General features: G+C 40.1%; 1 protein-coding gene across 3 annotated transcripts in view; it reads right to left on the bottom strand.

Moving 5' to 3' along the window:
- Window positions 1-22572, bottom strand: part of GPR176 (G protein-coupled receptor 176) — a 121357-nt gene that overhangs the window by 5306 nt on the left and 93479 nt on the right. For all 3 annotated transcript variants that reach the window (XM_066277147.1, XM_066277145.1, XM_066277146.1), the window contains one exon: window positions 2767-3019. In XM_066277147.1, coding sequence (XP_066133244.1) covers window positions 2767-3019 — 253 coding nt within the window. The remainder of the gene's footprint in view (window positions 1-2766; window positions 3020-22572) is intronic.

The following is a 22572-nucleotide window of genomic DNA, read 5'->3' as shown; positions in this document are numbered from 1 at the left end:
TGGTATCTATATGAGATGATAGATGTAAACTAAATTTATTGTAGCAATCATTTCACAACCTATGTAAGTTCTTTATGCTATACACATATAAACTTACACAGTGCTGTGTGTCAATTATATCAGTAAAACTAGGAAAGAAGAAATAAAGTATTGATACATGCTACAACATGGATGAACTTTGAAAACATTATGCTGAGTAAAAAAAGCCAGACATAAAAGAACACATATTGTATGATTCCACGTACATGAAATATCCAAATATAGCAAACATACAGAGACAGAAAGTAGGTTAGTGGTTCCCTAGGCCTGGGGGCAGGGGGATAGAGAGTGAGTATGAGCATGAGGATTCTTTTTAGGGTAATGAATCTGTTCTAAAGTTCAACTGTGGTGATGGTTACCCAATTCTATAAAAAGACTAAAATTCACTGACTTGTACACTTAAAATGGGTGAATTTTGTGATACATAAATTATATGTCAATAAAAATGTTTTTAAAAAAAAAAACTTTCAGAAAAAAAAAAATCCACAATGTGAACTGAAGATTTAAGACCTTACCAAGCAGGTAGAACAAGGGGCAGGTGGAGGGGCACCTGCTATAAACACAGTGCAGTTCAACACAGAATTCACTAGGACACCCACCAGGATGTAGTTTGACTTTTCACCTGTTAAATTCCAGTGCTGTGCACTGGCTCTTTCCATATATTCTAAGGCCTCTTATTGAGTATGAAAGAGACGTCCCAAGTTACTGTAAGTAGTCATGGCAAGCTGGCATCACATGGCACACATTCAACTTAGTGAAGGGACTTGAGTGGTCCACATAATATTTTTGAATGCAAATTAATAGCAAACACCTAAAAATTATAGAATTCTAGGTTTCTGATTTCTCTTCTAAGAAGACTGAGTGCTGCCTACTAAATTTTTTTTTTTTTTCCATTTTTCTGAAGCTGGAAACAGGGAGAGACAGTCAGACAGACTCCCGCATGCGCCCGACCGGGATCCACCCGGCCCGCCCACCAGGGGCGACACTCTGCCCACCAGGGGGCGATGCTCTGCCCATCCTGGGCGTCGCCATATTGCGACCAGAGCCACTCTAGCGCCTGAGGCAGAGGCCACAGAGCCATCCCCAGCGCCCGGGCCATCTTTGCTCCAATGGAGCCTTGGCTGCGGGAGGGGAAGAGAGAGACAGAGAGGAAAGCGCGGCGGAGGGGTGGAGAAGCAAATGGGCGCTTCTCCTGTGTGCCCTGGCCGGGAATCGAACCCGGGTCCTCCGCACGCTAGGCCGACGCTCTACCGCTGAGCCAACCGGCCAGGGCGCTGCCTACTAAATTTAGATAACCACGAAGCTGCATCTTCTAAGTGAATGGCCTCAAAGGACACAAATGCAGACACACCTCAGCTCAGCCGTGTCACTTAGATTTTGCACCTGCTTAGTCTGCCCTTGTGAATGGTGAGTTTCCAGTGAGAAAATTCCAAAGAGCTAGAGTGGCTTGCAGCAAGATCTGATGGTAAAATGATCGCAGACAATGTATCTAAGGAAGAATGTACCCATCAGAAGCAAAGCCTATCTAAGCACAGTCCACAAATACTATAATTCATGTAATTCTTCTTACTGCTGAGGATATAAGGCTCAGAACACTTTAGTCACTTTACCCAAAGCCACCCAACGAGAAAGCAATGTAGGTGGACTTCTGGCTCCACAGTTTCCTTTCTTAAGCCAACAACTCCTCCCAGCATGCAGGGGCACCGTGTGTCTCCACATGGATGAGAGTAGGCAGCTAATGAAACCAGGGTTCTGGGTCTGAGAAGCAGAAGTGATTCCATAAATCGGTCTCACAGGCCACTAAGATATTAAGTACGTTTTGAATGAACAAGAGTTTAACAATTCCAAATTCATCTAAAATGTAGTTAAATTTATCAGAGGGTATAGTCCCACAGCCAGCATTTACCCTTCAGCAGCTTTTCCTCTCTGCAAATTTTGAAATCAAAAGTACCCATGGACACAAAATACTTTTCAATTCTTGTTTGCTTATTTAATTCTATTCTCTAAAAGCTATTGTTACTTCAACTGTATTCATGACATACTAGCATCAAAGGCAAAGGACAGGGAGCTATTGATTACTGAGATCTTTACATTTTGATAAATTTGATCAAATTATGTATGATGGTAGAAGCTAAGAAATTAGATTCGTTTCCAAATGAATTCGATTCCTCATAAGAGGGTGGGAAGAGAAAACAACAACCATCACAATATAAGGCCTTGGAAACAAATCCTTCAAAGTAACTCTGGTATTATCTGGCCATGTCCAACTGGACTGTAATCACCTGTTAAATAACCACTGAATTGTTTTCTTGTTCTTCCACAAATATTTTCATCCCACATCAAAAAGCCTAATTTCAGAGTTGTCACTCAGATGAGCCAATCGACTGCAAATTGCAACACAAATAACACCAACTCCAACCAAGGTGAAGCTACAACATGATCCAGCAGCTCTGCCCCAGCATCCTCATGCTGTGACCCCAAATGCCACATCTTTTCTCAATGGTCCTATTTTCCTTGGCCGCTGTTAAATCAACTCATCTCTCATGAGGCATCCATTCCAGCAAATCATTCTCTTTCTGTCAACCACAGCTGACTAAAAAGTAGAATAATGACCATTTCCCATTTACTTCATGATGCGAATGCTTCAGTATACATATACATATATATATACATATATATAATATATATATATATTTTTTTAATGGGCCCCTGACTACCTGATCTTACCTGTCCAAGGCAATGGCAGGGAAGCTGAGGATAGTCACAGAGCAGAAGACTTTGTGCAAAAATTTGACAACCTTGCAGAAGAGCATGGTGTAGATCCACCAGCAACAGTGAGGACTGGTGCTGAGAATGATGTCAAAGGGAACGCAGACCAGGCTGGCACAAATCCCCGAGCAGGCCAGGTTTTTAATGAACCTGTTGGTGACAGATTTGAACACGGTTGTGCAGCAAGTTGACCATAACACCATGAAGTTTCCTGGCCAGAAATGCAAAATAAATAAATAAAAATAAAATTTAAATTAAAAGAAAGAAGACAAAAAAGGAAAGAAAATACAGGTTAAAAAAGATTGAAAAAACATATTTTAGAGTTGATTTCAAAGGATTTAATTTAAATAAACATACTGTCAACTTATGTGAAATTACTAAATCATTTAGGTACATCTCAAAAAGTCTAGAAGAATTTCTAGTGGTGAGTTTTATTACTTAATTTAGGCCAGTCACGGGATTCAAATAATTTAACAGATGGTTCTGTGCCCTAATGACTGTTTTAAGTATAAAAAAAGATATACCAAAAGGTACTTTATTATTTCATGCACTTAATATTAAATAATAACAATAAAAGAGTTACACAAAACTAGATTATAAAAAAGACTTTTAAAATATTAATGAAAATATATTAAATTACACCTGACAAAAAACAATAAAACTATTATTTAAGATATTTCCGATGACAGCTTGTCACCCCCTGCTTTGGCACTTTTTCTCTTTACGTTATATGTTTGTTTACTGAAGTAACAAGTGCAAGGTAATTAAAATGAAGTAGTTCAATAAGGTATAATGAGTTTTATAAAATGAACAAATAAACATTAGAAGCATAGTTCCATCAAATACTTTTCACCTATAGACGGCTTAGAATACACTGTTGGGCAGATGAATGTTAATAAAAGAGTAAGGAATGTAAACTTGTGATTTCCACATTGGGCAGCTGCCCAGGTGCCCACCTTACAGAGAACCGTGATTACAAGTGCCATTTTAACAATGAATTCTTTAAACTCAACAAAAAATTAGGTATCGGTTCTGCCAAACCGGTGTGAACTGACTAGATCCCACCACTGATGAAGGTATATACTGTTATGGCCCTTCATAGCTCTTACCATAGTTATTAATTTGTTTACTAGTGTTATGATGTTGATTCAGTTTCATCTGAGTATTTCACCTATTACTTAATCTCAAGCAGTCTACTCTCACCAGGTTTTGCAAATGACTTCCACATTATCAAACTCTGTAACAGAAATAGGACACAAGCCACACATACAATTTTAAATTGTCTAGTAGTCATAAGCAGGTGAAATTTTAATAGTGTATTTTATTTCATTCAATATATCCCAAATATTATTATTTATTTCAACATGTAATCACTACTCTAAAAAGTAGTAGTGAACAGTGGGGCCAGGACTTGGTAGCTGGTGCTGAAAGAAAAGCCTTGATTGCATCCTTTTCCGGGGCCTGTGCCAGTGGCAGCTGTCACTCAACGGAACAGAGGGAAAAAAAAAAAAAAAAGTAGTAGTGAAATAAAATGTTGTTGTACTCAGTCTTTGAAATCTGTTGTGCATTTCTTTAATTAAAATAAAATTGACATATACCACTGTATCAGTTTTAGGTGTACATGGTGAGCTCTTTGTTTTATACTTACAGCAGACATTTCAATTTGCACTAGTCAAGTGCTAATGGCCACACGACTGGGCTGGAGACACGTGTGACTAGCTCTCTGAGCATTCTCTTCTTGTGGCTTCCACAGACCTGTCTCCTGGTATTTCCTCCTACATTTCCCCCTCCCCCACATCCTGGCTACTCATTTCTTTTCTTCTTTTTTAATAACTTTTTTTAAATTATTGATTTTAGAGAAAGAGGAAGGAGGGAGGGGGAAGAGAGAGAGAGAAACAGGAACATCAGTTTGTTCCTGTCTGCGCCCTGACCAGCTGCATTTCGGGAGGATGCTCTACCAGCCAAGCATCGGGCCAGGCACCTACTCTTTTCTTTACCAGGCCCTTATCTATCCTCTCTCTGCAGCCTCTCCCTAGATGAGATTACCCATTCAGGTGGCTCTCTATTGAAATGCTGATGACTCCCACATTCAGGTCCCAAACTAGTCCTCTCCTCTCAACTCCAAACTCCTTTATCCCACTAAATATCTGATTCCCCAACCCCCACCCTCTCAACCTTGGTCCTCAAAGCCAAGGTGACCTAGGTGCCTACCTACCTTATCTCACTCCACTCTTCCCCTGGCATACTGGGCAACAGCCACTCTGGCCTTTTTTTTTTTTTTTTCTTTAGACAGTATCAAGCTTGATTCTGTCTCAGTGCCTTTGCACAAGTTTTTTGTGGGTTCTTTTTTTTTATTTTTCTGAAGTGAGAAGCGAAGAGGCAAAGAGACAGACTTTCACATGCGCCCGACTGGGATCCACCCAGCATGCCCACCAGGGGGCGATGCTCTGCCCATCTGGGGCGTTGCTCTGTTGCAATCGGAGCCATTCTAGTGCCTGAGGCAGGGGCCATGGAGCCATCCTCAGCACCCAGGCTAACATTACTCCAATGGAGCTTTGTGAATAAGGAAACTCGTTTTCATTGATAATTATCAAAAAACCTGATACTCTTATAATCATATTTTATCCCTTTTGCTATTAAGAACCTGAAGCTAAAGAAAGCTATGTTCTTTCCATTCTCTAAACTATCTCTTTCCTCACTTAACAGCTGACTCATTTGACTCTGTGAACCTGAATTAGACCCAAATATCAGAAGAGAAGCACCCACACTCAATATCTGATTGGCCACATGTAAAAAAGGGTATGTGTCTATACACACAAACATGTATATGAGCATATACACAAATATATACATAATAAAACAAGATGATTACATATTGGATCATTCAATCTTATTAGTACTTTATATTCTCCTTAGTTTTACAAGACACTGAGGATAATTTAGTATATATCTTATTTTATTTTTGTGAGAGAGAGAGGGACAGATAGGGACAGACAGACAGGAAGGGAGAGAGATGAGAAGCATCAATTCTTCGTTACGGCATCCTAGTTGTTCAATGATTGCTTTTTCACATGTGCCTTGACCGGGGGTGGGGGCTACAGCAGACCAAGTGACCCCTTGCTTGAGCCAGCGACCTTGGGCTCAAGCTGGTGAGCCTTGATCAAACCAGATGAGCCCACGCTCAAGCTGGCAACCTCGGGGTCTCGAACCTGGATCCTCTGTGTCCCAGTCCGACTCTCTATCCACTGCACCACCACCTGCTCAAGCAACTTAGTATATACTTTAAATAACAATAATAAACATCAAGATACTTTCCATTTTTTAGATCATATTCTAATTCACCTAATTCCCCCTTAGAAATGACTCATGTTCTTCCCATCTTTCTCCCTTTACATTCCCATTATACTTTCTTTCTTTTCTCTTTTTTTTTAAGCAAGAGAGTGGAGATAGACAGACTCCTGCATGCGCCCCCAACAGGGATCCTCTAGCAATCCCCATCTGGGGCCGATGCTCAAATAAACTGAGCTATCCTCAGTACCCATGAACCAATAGAGCCACTGGCTGCAAGAGGGGAAGAGAGAGAGAAGGGGGAGAGGGAGGGGAAGAGAAGAAGATGGTCGCTTCTCCTGTGTGCCTGACTAAGAATCAAAGTGGGTACATCTGCATGCTGGGCTGACACTTTATCTACTGAGCCAACTGGCCAGGGCCCCCATTATACTTTCTAATACTGGATTCCATAACAATATTCAGTTCCCAAGCTGTGGACACAACAACCAAGTGAGTATTCACTCACAGCACACAAAACCAAAAGGGGCCTGACCAGGTGGTAGCACAGTGGATAGAGTGTCAGATTGCGATGCCAAGGACCCGGGTTCAAAACACCAAGGTCTCTGGCTTGAACACGGGCTCATCCAGCTTGAGCACGGGCTCACCAGCTTGAGCGCAGGGTCGCTGGCTTAAGTGTAGGATCATAGACATGACCCCATGGTCACTAGCTTGGACCCAAAGGTTGAGCACATATGAGAAAGCAATCAATAAAAAACAAAGGTGCTGCAACAAAGAACTGATGCTTCTCATCTCTCCCTTCCTGTCTGTCTGTCCCTATGTGTCCCTCTCTCTGACTCTCTCTCTCTCTGTCAAAAAATAAAAAACATATTAAAAAAAAAAACCAAAAGAGGAGTAAGAGGTAGAGGGTGATGGCACTGGAAAAAATCTGCTCTCCCTGGTATTGCTGTTACTCTAGCATTCCTCCTAATCTAAAATACAAATAAGGTTTTTCTTTACACAGTATACTTGATATTCAAAGATGATTAAATGTTGAAGTCAGAGATAGTTCAATTAACAACAAATCACAGATAGTGTTTGACAGACCTTGAGGAACTAACTAGGCAAATTATTTTCCAACTAATTTTGCCTCTGGAAACTTTTGACTAGGTCTGGTTGTTTGTTTTTTTAACTGGACCATAGGCTTTGCATATTTGAAAGCAACAATCTTGGAGTGCGAAAGAGGCTAACAACCAAAATGAAATATTCCAAAAGTGCCTTGGAAAATAGTATGCCTCTGAGAATCCTCCTGAAAAATAATGCACTCTCCTTTAAAAACTACCAGTTTCTCCAGAGATGTACAGCATTTTTTTTTTTCATTTTTCTGAAGCTAGAAACGGGGAGAGACAGTCAGACAGACTCCCGCATGCGCCCGACCGGGATTCACCCGGCACGCCCACCAGGGGCGATGCTCTGCCCACCAGGGGGCGATGCTCTGCCCATCCTGGGCGTCGCCATGTTGTGACCAGAGCCACTCTAGCGCCTGAGGCAGAGGCCACAGAGCCATCCCCAGCGCCCGGGCCATCTTTGCTCCAATGGAGCCTTGGCTGCAGGAGGGGAAGAGAGAGACAGAGAGGAAAGCGCGGCGGAGGGGTGGAGAAGCAAATGGGCGCTTCTCCTGTGTGCCCTGGCCGGGAATCGAACCCGGGTCCTCTGCACGCTAGGCCTACAGCATTTTTTAAAAAGTCATATAGTCATGCCTTTACAGAAAGAAAACATACCTTCCAGAACATTCTAAAAGCTGAAATTTGAAAAAAGCAAAAGCTTCAATTCCCAGTCAGGGTATACAGGAAGAGCAATCATCTGCTTCTCCATCCCTCCCCTTTTCTCTCTCTCTCTTCTCCTCTCGCAGCCATGACTTGATTGGTTCAAGCAAGTTGGCCCCCAGTGCTGAGAATGGCTCTATGGCTTCTCCTCAGGCTCTGAAATAGTTCAGTTGCTGAGCAACGGAATAATGGCCCCAGATGGGCAGAGCATCACCTGGTAGGGGGCTTGCCAGATGGACCCCAGTCTAGGCATATGCAGGAGTCTGTCTCTCTTCCTCCCTGCCTTTCACTTAATTAAAAAAAAAAGGCAAAAGCAAACTGTAGGCAATATTCCATTATGAGGAAAACCCTAAGAATTCAGACTGTGTGCCAAAAGGGAGGCCAAAGTGAATTAATAAGAATTAAAAAGACTACAGAGGATTTTGACACACAGCAAGCACCATGTGACAGAAGAGGAAAGACTACGCAATTTTGCTAATATCAATTCCATAACAGAAGAAAGAAAAAAAGACCAGAAAACTACTTTGTGTAGAATAGAATTATTAATTTCATTTTTGCTTCAGTTTGCAATCAAAAGTTACTAACAACAGGGTCTCTTGGGTTAAAAGAATTATGTAAAATAAATAATAGGAAATTTTTTAATTAATCTGCCAGATAATAGGAATGACTTTTAGCCTATCTATGTCTTTATATTTAAAATGGCTTTCTTAAAGACAGCATATAGTTGGCTTATACTTTTTCTTTTTTAATTTTGTAAGGTTTTCTTTTTTTCACTTAAATTTACATTGTGCGTTCTGTATTTTGAACACAGGAAGTACAGATGTTATTTGGTATGTGTGTTTTGAAGGTCACCATTAGTACATACACTTGAATGTGAACTAAATCTATGCAACAATTGCAAAGTATGAATGAGATCATCATAGTCAAAGAAATAGACTTCCAGTGGCTGCATCTTTTATGAGAAATTTTGAGACTACAAACGAGGCTTAGGACTCAAGAAAGATAATGCGTGGACTGTTGTATTGCTTTGAACTAGTTTCTTTTCACATTTTTTTTCTTTTATTAAAAAATTAATTTTAATGGGGTGACATTGATAAATCAGGGTACATATGTTCAGAGAAAACATCTCCAGGTTATTTTGACATTTGATTAGGCTGCATTCCCATCACCCAAAGTCCAATTGTCTTCCAACACCTTCTAACTGGTTTTCTTTGTGCCCCTCCCCTCCCCCAACCACCTCCCTCTACTCCTCCCTGCCCCGTAACCCCCACACTCTGAGTCTCATTTTTATTTCCCACCTATGTATGGAATCATATAGTTCTTAGTTTTTTCTGATTTACTTATTTCGCTCAGTATAACGTTATCAAGGTCCATCCATGTTGTTGTAAATGACCAACGTCATCATTTCTTATGGCTGAGTAGTATTCCATAGTATATATGCACTAAGGCTTTTTAATCCACTCGTCTACTGACGGACACTTGAGCTGTTTCCAGATCTTCGCTATTGTGAACAATACCGCCACAAACATGGGGGTGCATTTCTTCTTTTCAAACAGTGCTATGGTGTTCTTGGGGTATATTCCTAACAGTGGTATAGCTGGGTCAAAAGGCAGTTCGATTTTTAATTTTTTGAGGAATCTCCATACTGTTTTCCACAGTGGCTGCACCAGTCTACATTCCCACCAGCAGTGCATGAGGGTTCCCTTTTCTCCACATCCTCACCAGCACTTATTCTGTGTTGTTTTGTTGATGAGCACCATTCTGACTGGTGTGAGGTGATATCTCATTGTGGTTTTAATTTGCATTTCTCTAATGATTAGTGATGTTGAACATTTTTTCATATGCCTATTGGCCATCTGTATGGCCTCTTTGGAGAAGTGTCTATTCATTTCTTTTGCCTATTTTTTTTATTGGATTGTTTGTCTTCCTGGTATTGAGTTTTACAAGTTCCTTATTAATTTTGGTTATTAAACCCTTATCAGATGTATTGTCAAATACATTCTCCCATTGTGTAGTTTGTCTTTTTATCCTGTTCTTATTGTCTTTAGTTGCGCAAAAGCTTTTTAGTTTGATATAGTCCCATTTGTTTATCCTGTCTCTTATTTCACTTGCTGGTGGAGATAAATCAGCAAATATATTGCTGCGAGAGGTGTCAGAGAGCTCACTGCCTATGTTTTCTTCTAAGATGCTTATGGTTTTATGGCTTACATTTAAGTCTTTTCTCCATTTTGAGTTTATTTTTGTGAATGGTGTAAGTTGGTGGTCTAGTTTCATTTTTTCTCAGGTAGCTGTCCAATTTTCCCAATACCATTTGTTGAAGAGGCTATCTTTACTCCATTGTATGCTCTGACTTCCTTTGCCAAATATCAGTTGTCCATAAAAATGTGGGTTTATTTCTGGGTTCTCTGTTCTGTTCCATTGATCTATATGCCGGTTCTTATGCCAGTACCAGGCTGTTTTGAGTACAATGGCCTTGTAGTATAACTTGATAGTAGAAGTGTGATACTTCCCACTTTATTCTTCTTTTTCAAGATTTCTGAGGTTATTTGTGTTCTCTTTTGGTTCCATATAAATTTTTGGAATATGTGTTCTATATCTTTGAAGTAAGCCATTGGTATTTTAATCAGTATTGCATTGAATTTATAAATTGCTTTGGGTGCCTGACCAGGCCGTGGCGCAGTGGATAGAGCCTCGGACTGGGATGCAGAGGACTCAGGTTCGAGACACCGAGGTTGCCAGCTTGAGCGCGGGCTCATCTGGTTTGAGCAAAGCTCACCAGCTTGGACCCAAGGTCGCTGGCTCAAGCAAGGGGTTACTCGGTCTGCTGAAGGCCCCTGGTCAAGGCACATATGAGAAAGCAATCAATGAACAACTAAGGTGTTGCAATGTGCAACGAAAAACTAATGATTGATGCTTCTCATCTCTCTCCATTCCTGTCTGTCTGTCCCTGTCTATCCCTCTCTCTGACTCTCTCTCTGTCTCTGTAAAAAAAAAAAAAATTGCTTTGGATAATATAGACATTTTAATGATATTTATTCTTCCTAACCATGAGCACGGTATATGCTTCCACTAGTTTGTATCTTCCCTGATTTATTTTATCTATGTTTTATAATTTTCCGAGTACAAGTCTTTAATCTCCCTGGTTAAATTTATTCCTAGGTACTTTATTTTTTTGGTTGCAATGGTGAAGGAGATTGTTTCCTTAATTTCTCTTTCTGACAGTTCATTGTTAGTGTACAAAAATTCCTCTGATTTCTGAGTATTAATTTTATATCCTGCCACCTTGCTGAATTGATTTATCAGGTCTAGTAGTTCTTTGACTGAGACTTTAGGGTTTTCTATACACTATATCATATCATCTGCAAATAATGATAGTTTTACTTCTTTTCCAATTTGGATGCCTTTTATTTCTTTTTCTTGTCTGATTGCTGTGGCTAGGACTTCCAGAACTATGTTGAATAAGAGTGGTGAAAGGGGGCGCCCCTGCCTTGTTCCTGATCTGAAAGGGATTGCTTTTAATTTTTGCCCATTGAGTATGATGTTGGCTGTGGGTTTGTCATAAATGGCCTTTATCATGTTGAGGTATGTTCCCTGTATTCCCACTTTGCTGAGAGTTTTGATCATGAATGGGTGCTGGACTTTATCAAATGCTTTTTCTGCATCTATTGAAATTATCATGTGGTTTTTCTCCTTCCTTTTGTTTATGTGATGAATCACATTGATTGATTTGCAAATATTGTACCAGCCTTGCCTCCCCAGAATAAATCCCACTTGATCATTGTATGATTTTTTTTCATATATTGCTGGATCCGGTTTGCTAATATTTTGTTGAGAATTTTAGCATCTAAATTCATCAGGGATATTGGCTTATAATTTTCTTTCTTTATGTTGTCTTTGCCTGGATTTGGAATCAGAATTATGCTCGCCTCATAAAAGGAGCTTGGAAGTCTTCCTTCCTCTTGAATTTTTTGAAATAGCTTGAGATAGGAGTTAGTTCTTCTTTGAATATTTGGTAGAATTCCATTGTGAAGCCATCAGGTCCAGGACTTTTCTTTGTTGGGAGTTTTTTGATAACTGTTTCAATCTCATTTGTTGTAATTGGTTTGTTTAGGTTTTCTGATTCTTCCAGATTGATTTTTGGAAGATTATAAGTTTTAAAAAATTTGTCCATTTCATCTAGGTTGTCTAGTTTTTTGGCGTACAGTTCTTCATAGTATTTTCTTACAATATTTTGTATTTCTGTTGTGTCAGTTGTTATTTCTCCACTCTCATTTCTAATTTTATTTATTTGAGTCCTCTCTCTTTTTTTCTTGGTGAGTCTGATTAAAGGTTCATCAATCTTGTTTACCTTTTCAAAGAACCAGCTCCTGGTTTCATTGATCTTCTGTATTGTTTCTTTAGCCTCTATATCATTTATTTCTGCTCTGATTTTTATTATTTCCTTCCTTCTACTACCTCTGGGCTTTACTTGCTGTTCTTTTTCTAGTTCTTTTAGATGCAGGGTCAAGTTGTTTATCTGAGCTTTTTCCAGTTTCTTAAGGTATGCCTGTAATGCTATGAACTTCAATCTCAGGACTGCTTTTGCTGTATCCCATAAATTTTGAATTGATGTATGCTCATTATTGTTCATTTCTAGGAATTTTTTTTATTTCTTCTTTGATCTCATTGTTAACCCATTCGTTATTTAATAACATGCTATTTAGTTTCCAAGTGTTTGAGTATTTTTCAGTTTTTCTGTTGTGGTTGATTTCTAGTTTCATGCCATTGTGATCAGAGAAAGTGCTCGATATGATTTCAATCTTCTTAAATTTGTTGAGACCACTTTTGTGCCCTAACATGTGGTCTATCCTACAGAATGTACCATGAGCACTTGAAAAGAATATATATTCTGCTGTTTTAGGGTGAAAGGTTCTGAAGATATCTATTAAATCAAGTTGATCTATTGTGTCCTTTAAGTCTGCTGTTCTTTGTTAATTTTCTTTCTTGAGGATCTATCTAGTGATGTTAGTGGGGTATGGAAATCCCCTACTATTATAGTATTGCTGTTGATCTCGCCCTTTAAATCCATCAAAGTCTGCTTTATATATTTAGGTGCTCCTCTATTAGGTGCGTAGGTATTTATAACGGTTATATCTTCCTGTTGAATTGCTCCCTTTATCATTATGTAGTGACCTTCTTTATCTCTTACTATAGCCTTTCTTTTAAAATCCATTTTGTCAGATATAAGTATTGCTACCCTAGCTTTTTTTTTTTTTTTTTTTCATTTTTCTGAAGCTGGAAACGGGGAGAGACAGTCAGACAGACTCCCGCATGCGCCCGACCGGGATCCACCCGGCACGCCCACCAGGGGCGACGCTCTGCCCACCAGGGGGCGATGCTCTGCCCATCCTGGGCGTCGCCATATTGCGACCAGAGCCACTCTAGTGCCTGAGGCAGAGGCCACAGAGCCATCCCCAGCGCCCGGGCCATCTCTGCTCCAATGGAGCCTTGGCTGCGGGAGGGGAAGAGAGAGACAGAGAGGAAAGCGCGGCGGAGGGGTGGAGAAGCAAATGGGCGCTTCTCCTGTGTGCCCTGGCCGGGAATCGAAACCGGGTCCTCCGCACGCTAGGCCGATGCTCTACCGCTGAGCCAACCGGCCAGGGCCGCTTTTTTTTCATTTCCATTTGCATGAAAATTTTTTTTTTCCATCCTTTTATCTTCAGTCTATGTGCATCTTTTGTTTTAAGGTGTGTCTCTTGTAGACAGCATATGTATAGGCCTGTTCTCTTATCCACGCAGCTACCCTATGTCTTTTGATCGGATCATTTAATCCATTTACATTTAAGGTTATTGATATGTAGTTGTTTATTGCCATTTTATCCTTTAAAACTGTATTCCTCTTTTGCTATATTCTTTTTCTCCTTTGATCTGTTTACAACAGGCCCCTTAGCATTTCTTGCAGCCTTGGTTTGGTTGTAGTAAATTCCTTGAGTTTTTTTTTTGTCTGGAAAGCTTTTTATTTCTCCTTCAATTTTAAATGATAGCCTTGCTGGATAAAGTAGTCTTGGTTGCAGGCTCTTGTTCTGCATTACTTTGAATAATTCTTGCTATTCCCTTCTGGCCTCAAGTGTTGAAGTCATCCTTATGGGGGCTCCTTTGTAGGTGATAGCCTTTTTTTCTCTAGCAGCTTTTAATATTTTCTCTTTATCACTTAGCTTTGGTATTTTAATTATGATGTGTCTTTGTGTAGATTTCTTTGGGTTTCTCTTTAATGGAGTTTGCTGTGCTTCTTGAACTTGTGAGATGTTTTCCTGCCTTAATTTAGGGAAGTTTTCAGCTATGATATGTTTGAACAAAGTCTCTATCCCTTGTTCTTTCTCTTCTTCTTCAGGAACCTCTATGATGCGGATGTTATTTCTCTTCATGTTGTCACAGAGCTCTCTTAGAGTTTCCTCAGACTTTTTGAATCTCTTTTCTTTTTTCTGCTCTGCTTCCATGCCTTCATTTATCTTGTCCTCTAACTCACTGATTCAATTCTCAGCTTCATCCATCCTGCTTTTAATTCCTTCTATTGTGTTCTTCATTTTTGATATTGTGTTTTTCATTTCTAACTGATTCTTTTTTATTATTTCAATGTCCTTTTTCATATTTGTTATCTCTTTACTTAGGCGTTTGTAATGACCATCTATTGTTGTTCTAAGATGTTTGAGCATCCTAACATTCGTTATTTTAAACTCTACATCTGGTAATTTGGTTATATCTGACTCATTCAGGTCCTTTTCTGGGGATTTCTCTTGATTCATTTGTGTTGCATGTCTCTGCCTTCTCATTTTGTCTGTGTAAAAGAAGTTTTTGGCCACTGGAGTCCACTGGGTGTGGCCTCTGTGTTCCCTAGGTGTGGTCTGTCCGCAGGCCCACCACCCCCTCTGCTGCTGCTGCCTAGGGCCTTCAGGCATGGGCGTTGCCAGTGCCAGCCCACTGGGGCTGTTGCTGTGGTTTCCGCCTCTCCTTCACGGGAGTGGCTGTGATCACGTTCTCAGGTGTAGAAGCCTTAGTGGCCTCGGCCTTCATCCTGCCCCTGCTGGTGGGTTTATGCTTAGCCCTGAGGGCAGTGGTGAGCACCTTTGCTCAGCTTCAGGTCTCAGCCTAATTCCAGGCTTTCACCCCACAACTGCAGGAGAAGCCCCCTCATGGGACGGCTTCAAGTCTTGGCTCCATGGGCCGGGCAGGGCTGCATGACCACACTCAGTTGCGGGACTCTGCCTGTTCTGGGCTTTCGCTCCACCCCCCTGGGAGAAGCCAGCTCCCGTGTCAGGCCATAAGCATCAGTTCTGCGGCCGAGGCAAGGCTGCACTCCTGCGCTCTTGCTTAAGAGTGGGTCTCCGCCCCTTCTGGGACTCCAGCCCTTCCCCCGCAGGCTGGATTGCAGGCAGCCCGCAGCTAGGCTTGACCACTTTCATGCATTCCCTCCCTCCTCCCCAGCCAGGCAAGACCCAGCTCACACCTGGGCCTCAGTTGTGGCCAGCCATCTTCTGCCCTTGCCGACAGAACCACGCTTCCATGCCTGCCGCCGTGTGGGTGGTGGTGCTGCAGCTCAGACCCTAAGACTCACTACTGTAGTCCTGAAAGCTCCCTCCTTCTAAGCGACTCTGCTCTAAGTATCACGGAAGAGCCTGTTTGGCTGGTGTCCTGCTTTCATTTGCTGGTATTGCTGTTTCCAGGGGAAATATTCACTTCAGATTTGGTGAGTGACTCGTCCCAGGGGTTAGGGTGGCTGTCTCTCAAAGTGTTTCTCCCTGTGCCTCCCAGATTACACTCTCTTCCTGCTACTCTGGTCCTTTCCTCTCTCCCTATCCCCCTGGAGCCCTGGGTGAGTGGTTGTGAGAGAGGTTTTCTGCATGGTCCCTTTAAGAAGAATCCTGGATCTGAGAAATCAGTCTCTTTCTCACAAACAGTATCCTGTCTTGTTTCCAGCTAAATACTGTCCATACACATCTTCTAGGCTCTGGGGCTGCAGGCTGGGGCTTTGTTCCTGGGGCTCAGGACCCTCCAATCTCTGCTAAACTCATTTCCCGCCACATAAGTCTCTCCCGGCTGCCGTTCACTCTAGGGAGCTGGGCAGGCCTCTCTGTGTTTCTGCTTTTCCTACCAGTCTCAGTGTGGCTTCTTCAGTGTTCCTTGGTTGAAGAGTCCTTTTGGTTTAGTCCAAAGTTGGTTTTTCCAGACCATGGTTCTTAAAATTAGGTTTTAATCCACTTTGGTTCTGGGAAGTGGAAGTTGGTAAGTCCACCTACTCCATCGCCATCTTGTCTCTCTGGCTCATACTTTTTTAAACTGATCTTATAATCTGTCTTTTAAATGGTATATTTAGATCATTTACACTTAATGTAATTATTGATATAGTTGGAATAAAATCTACCATCTTGCTAGTTGCTTCCTAATTGTCCTATCTGTTCTTTGTTCCCTTTTCCTTTTTATCTTCATGATTTTAGATTGAGTATTTTTTTTTTTTTTTTTTTAGAATTCTGTCCTTTATCTGCTATTGGCTTCTCATTTATACTTCTTATACATTTTTTCTAGTGGAATCCTTATGTTTGCTACATACATCTTTAATTACTACAATCTACTTTCAAGTACCATTATACTTCACATGTAGTATAACACTCTAATAATAGAATATTCCTGCCTGACCAGGCAGTGGGCAGTGGATAGAGCCTCAGACTGGGATGCAGAGGACCCAGGTTTGAGGCCTCAAGGTCACCAGCTTGAGCACAGTCTCATCAGGTTTGAGTAAGGCTCACTAGCTTCAGCACAAGGTCACTGGCTTGAGCAAGGGGTCACTTGCTCTGCTGTAGCCCCCTGGTCAAGGCACTTAGGAGAAAGCAATCAATGAAAAACTAAGGTGCTGCAATGAAAAATTGGTGCTTCTCATCTCTCTCTCTTCTTGTTTATCTGTCCCTATCTGTCCCTCTCTCTGACTCTCTCTCTCTGCCTCTGTCACAAAAAAAAAGAATATTCCTAATTCTTCCCTCCTAACCTTTACGCTTCCATAATCATATGTTTTACTTTTATATAAACTATAAACCAAAGTACATTGCTGAAATTCTTATTTTCTGCAATCAATTAACTTTTAAAGTAATTTAAAGTAGGAGGTGTCTTTTATAAATATCTTCATTTTTATCCATATTTGGAGATCTTTCTTTGTGCATATTCAAGTTTCTGCCTAGTATATTTCTTGTGCCTGAAGAATTTCCCTTATCATTTCCTGTAGTGTAGGACTGCTAGTAATTAATTCTCTCAGAGTTTGTCTGAAAATGTCTCCTTTTTCCTTCTTTTTTAAATGACATTTTTGCTGAGTATAATTTTTTGAATTGAGGGAGAATTTTCTCCCCAGTATTTGACTGATGTCACTTTATTGCTGGGGTCCAGCGCCGGGGGGGATCCAGGGGTCCCACAGGAAGAGACGGCATCGGTGAAAATGGAGTGAGAGAGCCGAATTCTTTTCTTTCTCTTTATTCTCTGGTTAGCATTTACTGCCAGGCATCTCTGCTAAATGCTGGTCTAGCTTCCTTTTTATGCACACACACTAAGTTACAATCACATGGTATTTTGAATACATCATTGTTTTAGTTTCACTGTGGTTACATATTTCTAGATAACAGTTAATTCATATCTATAAACTACAAATCAGGTGGTAAGTTATTCAAAGTACAGTTATACAATAACGTGAATAGTAATAACAATATTGGTACAAAATTCTAAAAGATTAGTACTAATTAATAACTCTATATTACTGTTGTTGTGAGTCAAGGGTGCAGAAAGAGATAGCAGACGAAATCATCAAGGGCTAGCAAAAGGACCACCGCTTGCTCAGGCAAATGGCCTTGAGTTCATGCAGTGTCCTAATTCTTTTCCCACGAGACTACAAAAGGCCTGCTATTTAAGAAACTGACATAGTATTAAGAGTAACTTTCACCCAAAGATACATAGAGTGCATTTGCAAGATAGCTAGTAGCAACATAATATCAGAAGGCATTAGTTGCTACTGCTGCTATGAATCCCACCACATTCCTCTCCTTATTCTTGGAAAATACAAAAATCTCATGAGAACGTTCTACTGAGAAAAGCCCAGCAACTGCCTTCAGTGACAAAACAAGTCTTTTAACAAAACATTCTTTACTTGCCGGCTGCACTCCTATCCAAGGCCACGCAACAGGCTACTCCACTACACTTTACCTAAGATTCTAATGTCTAGTTAAACTTTATTTATTTACTATATTCATACACTAGTTAAGTTCTAACTTTATGCTTTCTAACATGATTAATAAGAAGAAATTCTCCTACAAACTTAACCCTTTATGAGGGATATCATGGCCAGCCTCTTATGTTTATGAGCCCAGTTCAAGGGGCTTACAGGCTTTTCTGTGGAACTTACACCTTCTGTCTCATTTCCAGAGAAATTACTACAAATCTACAGGGAAAGCACGGTACTATTATCCCTGTGCTACAAATAATAGCACACACCCAGAAAAGGGGGGATATAAGGCCAGATTAATTCAAAAAGGTCAAAGGGGGAAGTATCGTTGTGCCTTTCCTTTGCGGTGACTTTGTCACCCCGCAGCCATTGGTCTTCACTGCAGTGACTTTGTCACCCCGCAGCCATTGGTCTTCTCTGCTGTGACTTTGTCAATCAGCAGTTTTTGATCTTCTTCTGCTGTGACCTTGTCAGCCAGCAGTTGTGGGTCTTCTCCTGCTGTGACCTTGCCAGCCAGCAGTCGTTGATTGGCTCCCGACACTTTATTGTCTCCTAGATTGCATAGTTTCTGATAATATGTTTGCTATAAATCTTACCTTTGTTCTTCTGTAAGGAATGTCGGGTTTTTTCTCTACTTTCGAGGTTTTCTCATTCTCTTTGGTTTTTAGCAGTTTGAACATAATGTGTATAGGAGAGACAGAGAGAGTGTGTGTATGTGTGTCTGGTGTCTTTTAGTATTTTGGGTAATTCCTGGCCAATATCTCTTCCAATATTTCGCTGCACCATTCTCTCTCTCTTCTCCTTTTGGGATTCTAATTACATGTAGTATGTGTGGTAGGCAATGCCCCACCACCAAAAATGTTCAAATTCTAATTCCTGGAAATTGTAAATACATTAAGTTATATGGCAAAGAAGAATTAAGGCTCCTAGTCAGCTGACCTTAGAATAGGGAGATTATATTGTATTATCATAGTTTTTTAAGATTCTTTCTCTGATAATATTTCTATTATAGTTGGGATCTTTGATTGCTTTGTGTCTTGACATTGGATTATTTTTATTACATTTTAGTGTGTCTCATAATTTTAGGTTGAAAGCCAGATAACATCTTTAGACAGTAGATACTATATTAAATAGTATTTACAGGACAATTGGGCAGACATACACACACAAACACTCACAGCAATTAAATAGAAGCACTATTCAGGTCAGATCCCAGATCCCAGGCCACAACTTGGCAACTTTATTTAATAGTCCCATAAATATTCATAGAACTTCACAAAGGCAAGAAATAAGAAAGAACATGTTTAATAATTTTTAAAGTAGGATAACAGGAAAAGATAATAAGGAAAATAAAGGATGATAGGGCACTGAAAAATATAATTTTTTTGTGTAGTAGACACCTCCTATGACTACATCATGCCACAGACCTTCAGTTTCTAAACCTGCATGATTATAAGGATCCCATGGGAAGCATTTAAAATATAGATTCCTAGGCCTCAGCACAATTGAATCAGAACTGTGGAGAGCCTAGGAACCTTTATTTTTATGTGCTCAGTAGGAAATTCTGATGACCAGCCAGTGTACACTACCACAGCCAGTCACTGTCAGTCTTTACCATACAGAGCACTTCAATTTATTCATTGTTTTCTCAAATATAAAGAAAGCCCTCCTAATATTGAAGGCAAAAACACCCAAGTCACACTAATCTGTAATTGATAGTCTCCATAGAGCCCCAAGGAAATCCTTCTCTGGTCAAGGATCACTGCAGAACTCTGAACTGCTGCTCAACTTCTCAGCATGGCCTGTGACACAGAAACAGCTACAGCTATAGAAAGGGCTTTTCCTACCAGAGGAGAAGCACAAGAAAGGACATTCTTTGACCATTTTTATTATCCAGTACTCACTGACTCACTGTATCTCTCACAGCTGCTCACTCTCAATGGCCAAACAGAAGGAACAGAAGGATTTTAATTAACTTTAATTCATTTATTTCCATTTTACTTATTTAGTTATTTATTTAAGTGAAGGGTCTCGAGAGAGAGAGAGAGAGAGAGAGAGGAACAGACAGACAGGAAGGGAGAGAGATTAGAAGCATCAACTGGTAGTTGCGGCACTTTAGTTGTTCACTGATAGCTTTCTCATATGTGCCTTGATGCGGAGGGGAGACTCCAGCTGAGCCAGTGACCCCTTGCTCAAGATGATGACCTTGGGCTCAAGCCAGCGACCTTGGGCTTCAAGACAGTGACCTTTGGGTTCAAGCCAACAACCATGGGATCATGTCGATGATCCCATGCTCAAGCCAGCAACCCCATAGGACAAGCAAAAGAAAATCCAACCCAGGAGTCTTGCTCTCCAGGCGGCAGCAGTTTTAGTTATTGTGTAATAGAGTTTAAACCTGGGCCATCAGGACTGCTCCAATTACTTGAGGTGTGGAACTTCAGGGGACCATTTTTGTTTCGGTTTTGTTTTTCGAGTTTCTCAAGTGAAATACCTTATGCTTTCTTACAATTATTAAGGTAACATATAGTTAATTTTTTCAATTCAGACAATAAAGAAGAAAATAAAAGTAACCTACCCAGTGATAACCATTTGTAATGTATTTACTCTTCCAAATGTATTTTTATATATACAGACTTCTGTGTATGCCAGTGAGACCAAACTATGCACACTGATTTTTAACTATATCTTTTCACCATTTCAAACATCTTTCTATGATAATACATAAAAACAGATTTATATCATTTTAATAGCTATATAAAAACAACTTATGCTTTTATGGTTATACCCTAATTTAATCATCTACTGCTTTTGATGAGTTTTTAAGGCTGTTTCTAATATATCTCTATTACACAATGCTGACATCAACATCCTTACATATAGAAATTCTTGGGAACTGAACTATTTACTGAGGATAAATTCCTACAAGCAGAACTTCTGAGTCAAATTGCTTGTTGTATTTCTTTTATATATTCCGAAATGGTACTCCACAAAGCCATATGAAAGAGTTGGTTTCTACATATGCTTGCTAAAAGTTCTACACTCTCACTAAAATGTTTGAAATTTTGTATGCTTTTTCAATCCCAGAACTTTGTTCTCTATATTTTTAGAAAATCTTTATCCATTGTCTCTTTAAAGTTCATGCTCCCCTCTTTCTCTTTATTCTTCTCTTTTGGTACTTTTATTAGACTTATATTAGACCTCATTCTATTGGTTTTATCTTTTGGCCTCTCATTCATATTTTCCATCAGTTTAGCTTCTTCTGCCAACTAAGTGATATTTCTCAAGTCTACTTTCCATTTTATTCTCAATTCATCTGGAAATAACCAAAACATACTTTTAAAACTTCTCAATCGTTAAAATTTTTAAAATTTGTATCTGGGTCTATTCAAATTGCCTATTCTATATTCTTAGTGTCCAGTTATTTTACTATGGCTTCTATTCCTCCTTTAATTCGTAATCGTATTTTTAAATGCTTGTAATTTCTTTAAGATTATTCTGCTGTATCTATCGATAGTTTTAGAAGTATTAATTTTGCCATTTGTTGAGTCTGCTGGTTCTCTCGTATGGTTTTCCTCATATGATTTTTAACGTTCAGTTATGCACTCACAGTTTGTGGAGGTTGTTTTTCTGTAGTAATCTATATTCCCTGGTTTTAGAAGTGTTCCAGGTAGCTAATAAAGCACATAATAGCACTTTGTTGCACCTCTGTGTACAAATAAAAGATAATGTGATGGAAGGACCTTTCTGAGAAAGATTAAGTGTATAGAAAAATTTTTACCCTAGGGAGAGGCAGGATATTCTAAAGACTAAGAAGAGAGACCTTAAAGTTTTACTCTGGATTCAAGTCCCAGCAGTATAATTTACTAGCTATGTGATCACACATGAATTAATTTCTCTGTGCCTCTGTTTCATTATCTGTAAAGTGGATATAATAATAATGCCTATGGCCTAGGGGCATGGTGAGGATTAAATGAGGCAATACAAGTAATATGTAAACAGTGTTTAGAACAGCGTTTTGCACATAATATGTGCTATATAAATGTTATAGGTTACTGTTATTATTAGTTACACAGAGATACGGAAGGCACCAAGGAAAGGTCTAACAGAAAGCAAAAGGCTGAGCCAGAGCAAAAGGAACCTGGAGCTGTGTATACAGAAGGAGAAGACAGCTCACCCAAGGGACTTGGAATCAATCAGAAATGAGAGACAAGGGAGAGTTAATTGGCCTTCAAGGTCCAAATGGAACAGTGGGGTCTACCAAGTAAGAATCACCCAGCTTTACCCCCACGGAAGTGTTTTGGGTGGTGTTGCTCTGGGAAGAATCACTGCAAATTGTCTTGCAGGGTCAGGATGAGTGCCTGGGACTGTGGTATTTCAGTGGTGGCAGCAAACTGGGAGCTCTCTCCTCAGGCCTACGGGACACCCTACTTATCTGTCTCC

Source organism: Saccopteryx bilineata, chromosome 4 (genome assembly GCF_036850765.1).
Source record: "Saccopteryx bilineata isolate mSacBil1 chromosome 4, mSacBil1_pri_phased_curated, whole genome shotgun sequence".
Lineage (NCBI taxonomy): Eukaryota > Metazoa > Chordata > Mammalia > Chiroptera > Emballonuridae > Saccopteryx > Saccopteryx bilineata.
Note: the sequence above shows the minus strand (reverse complement) of the source record. Positions and strands in the feature narration are given on the sequence as shown.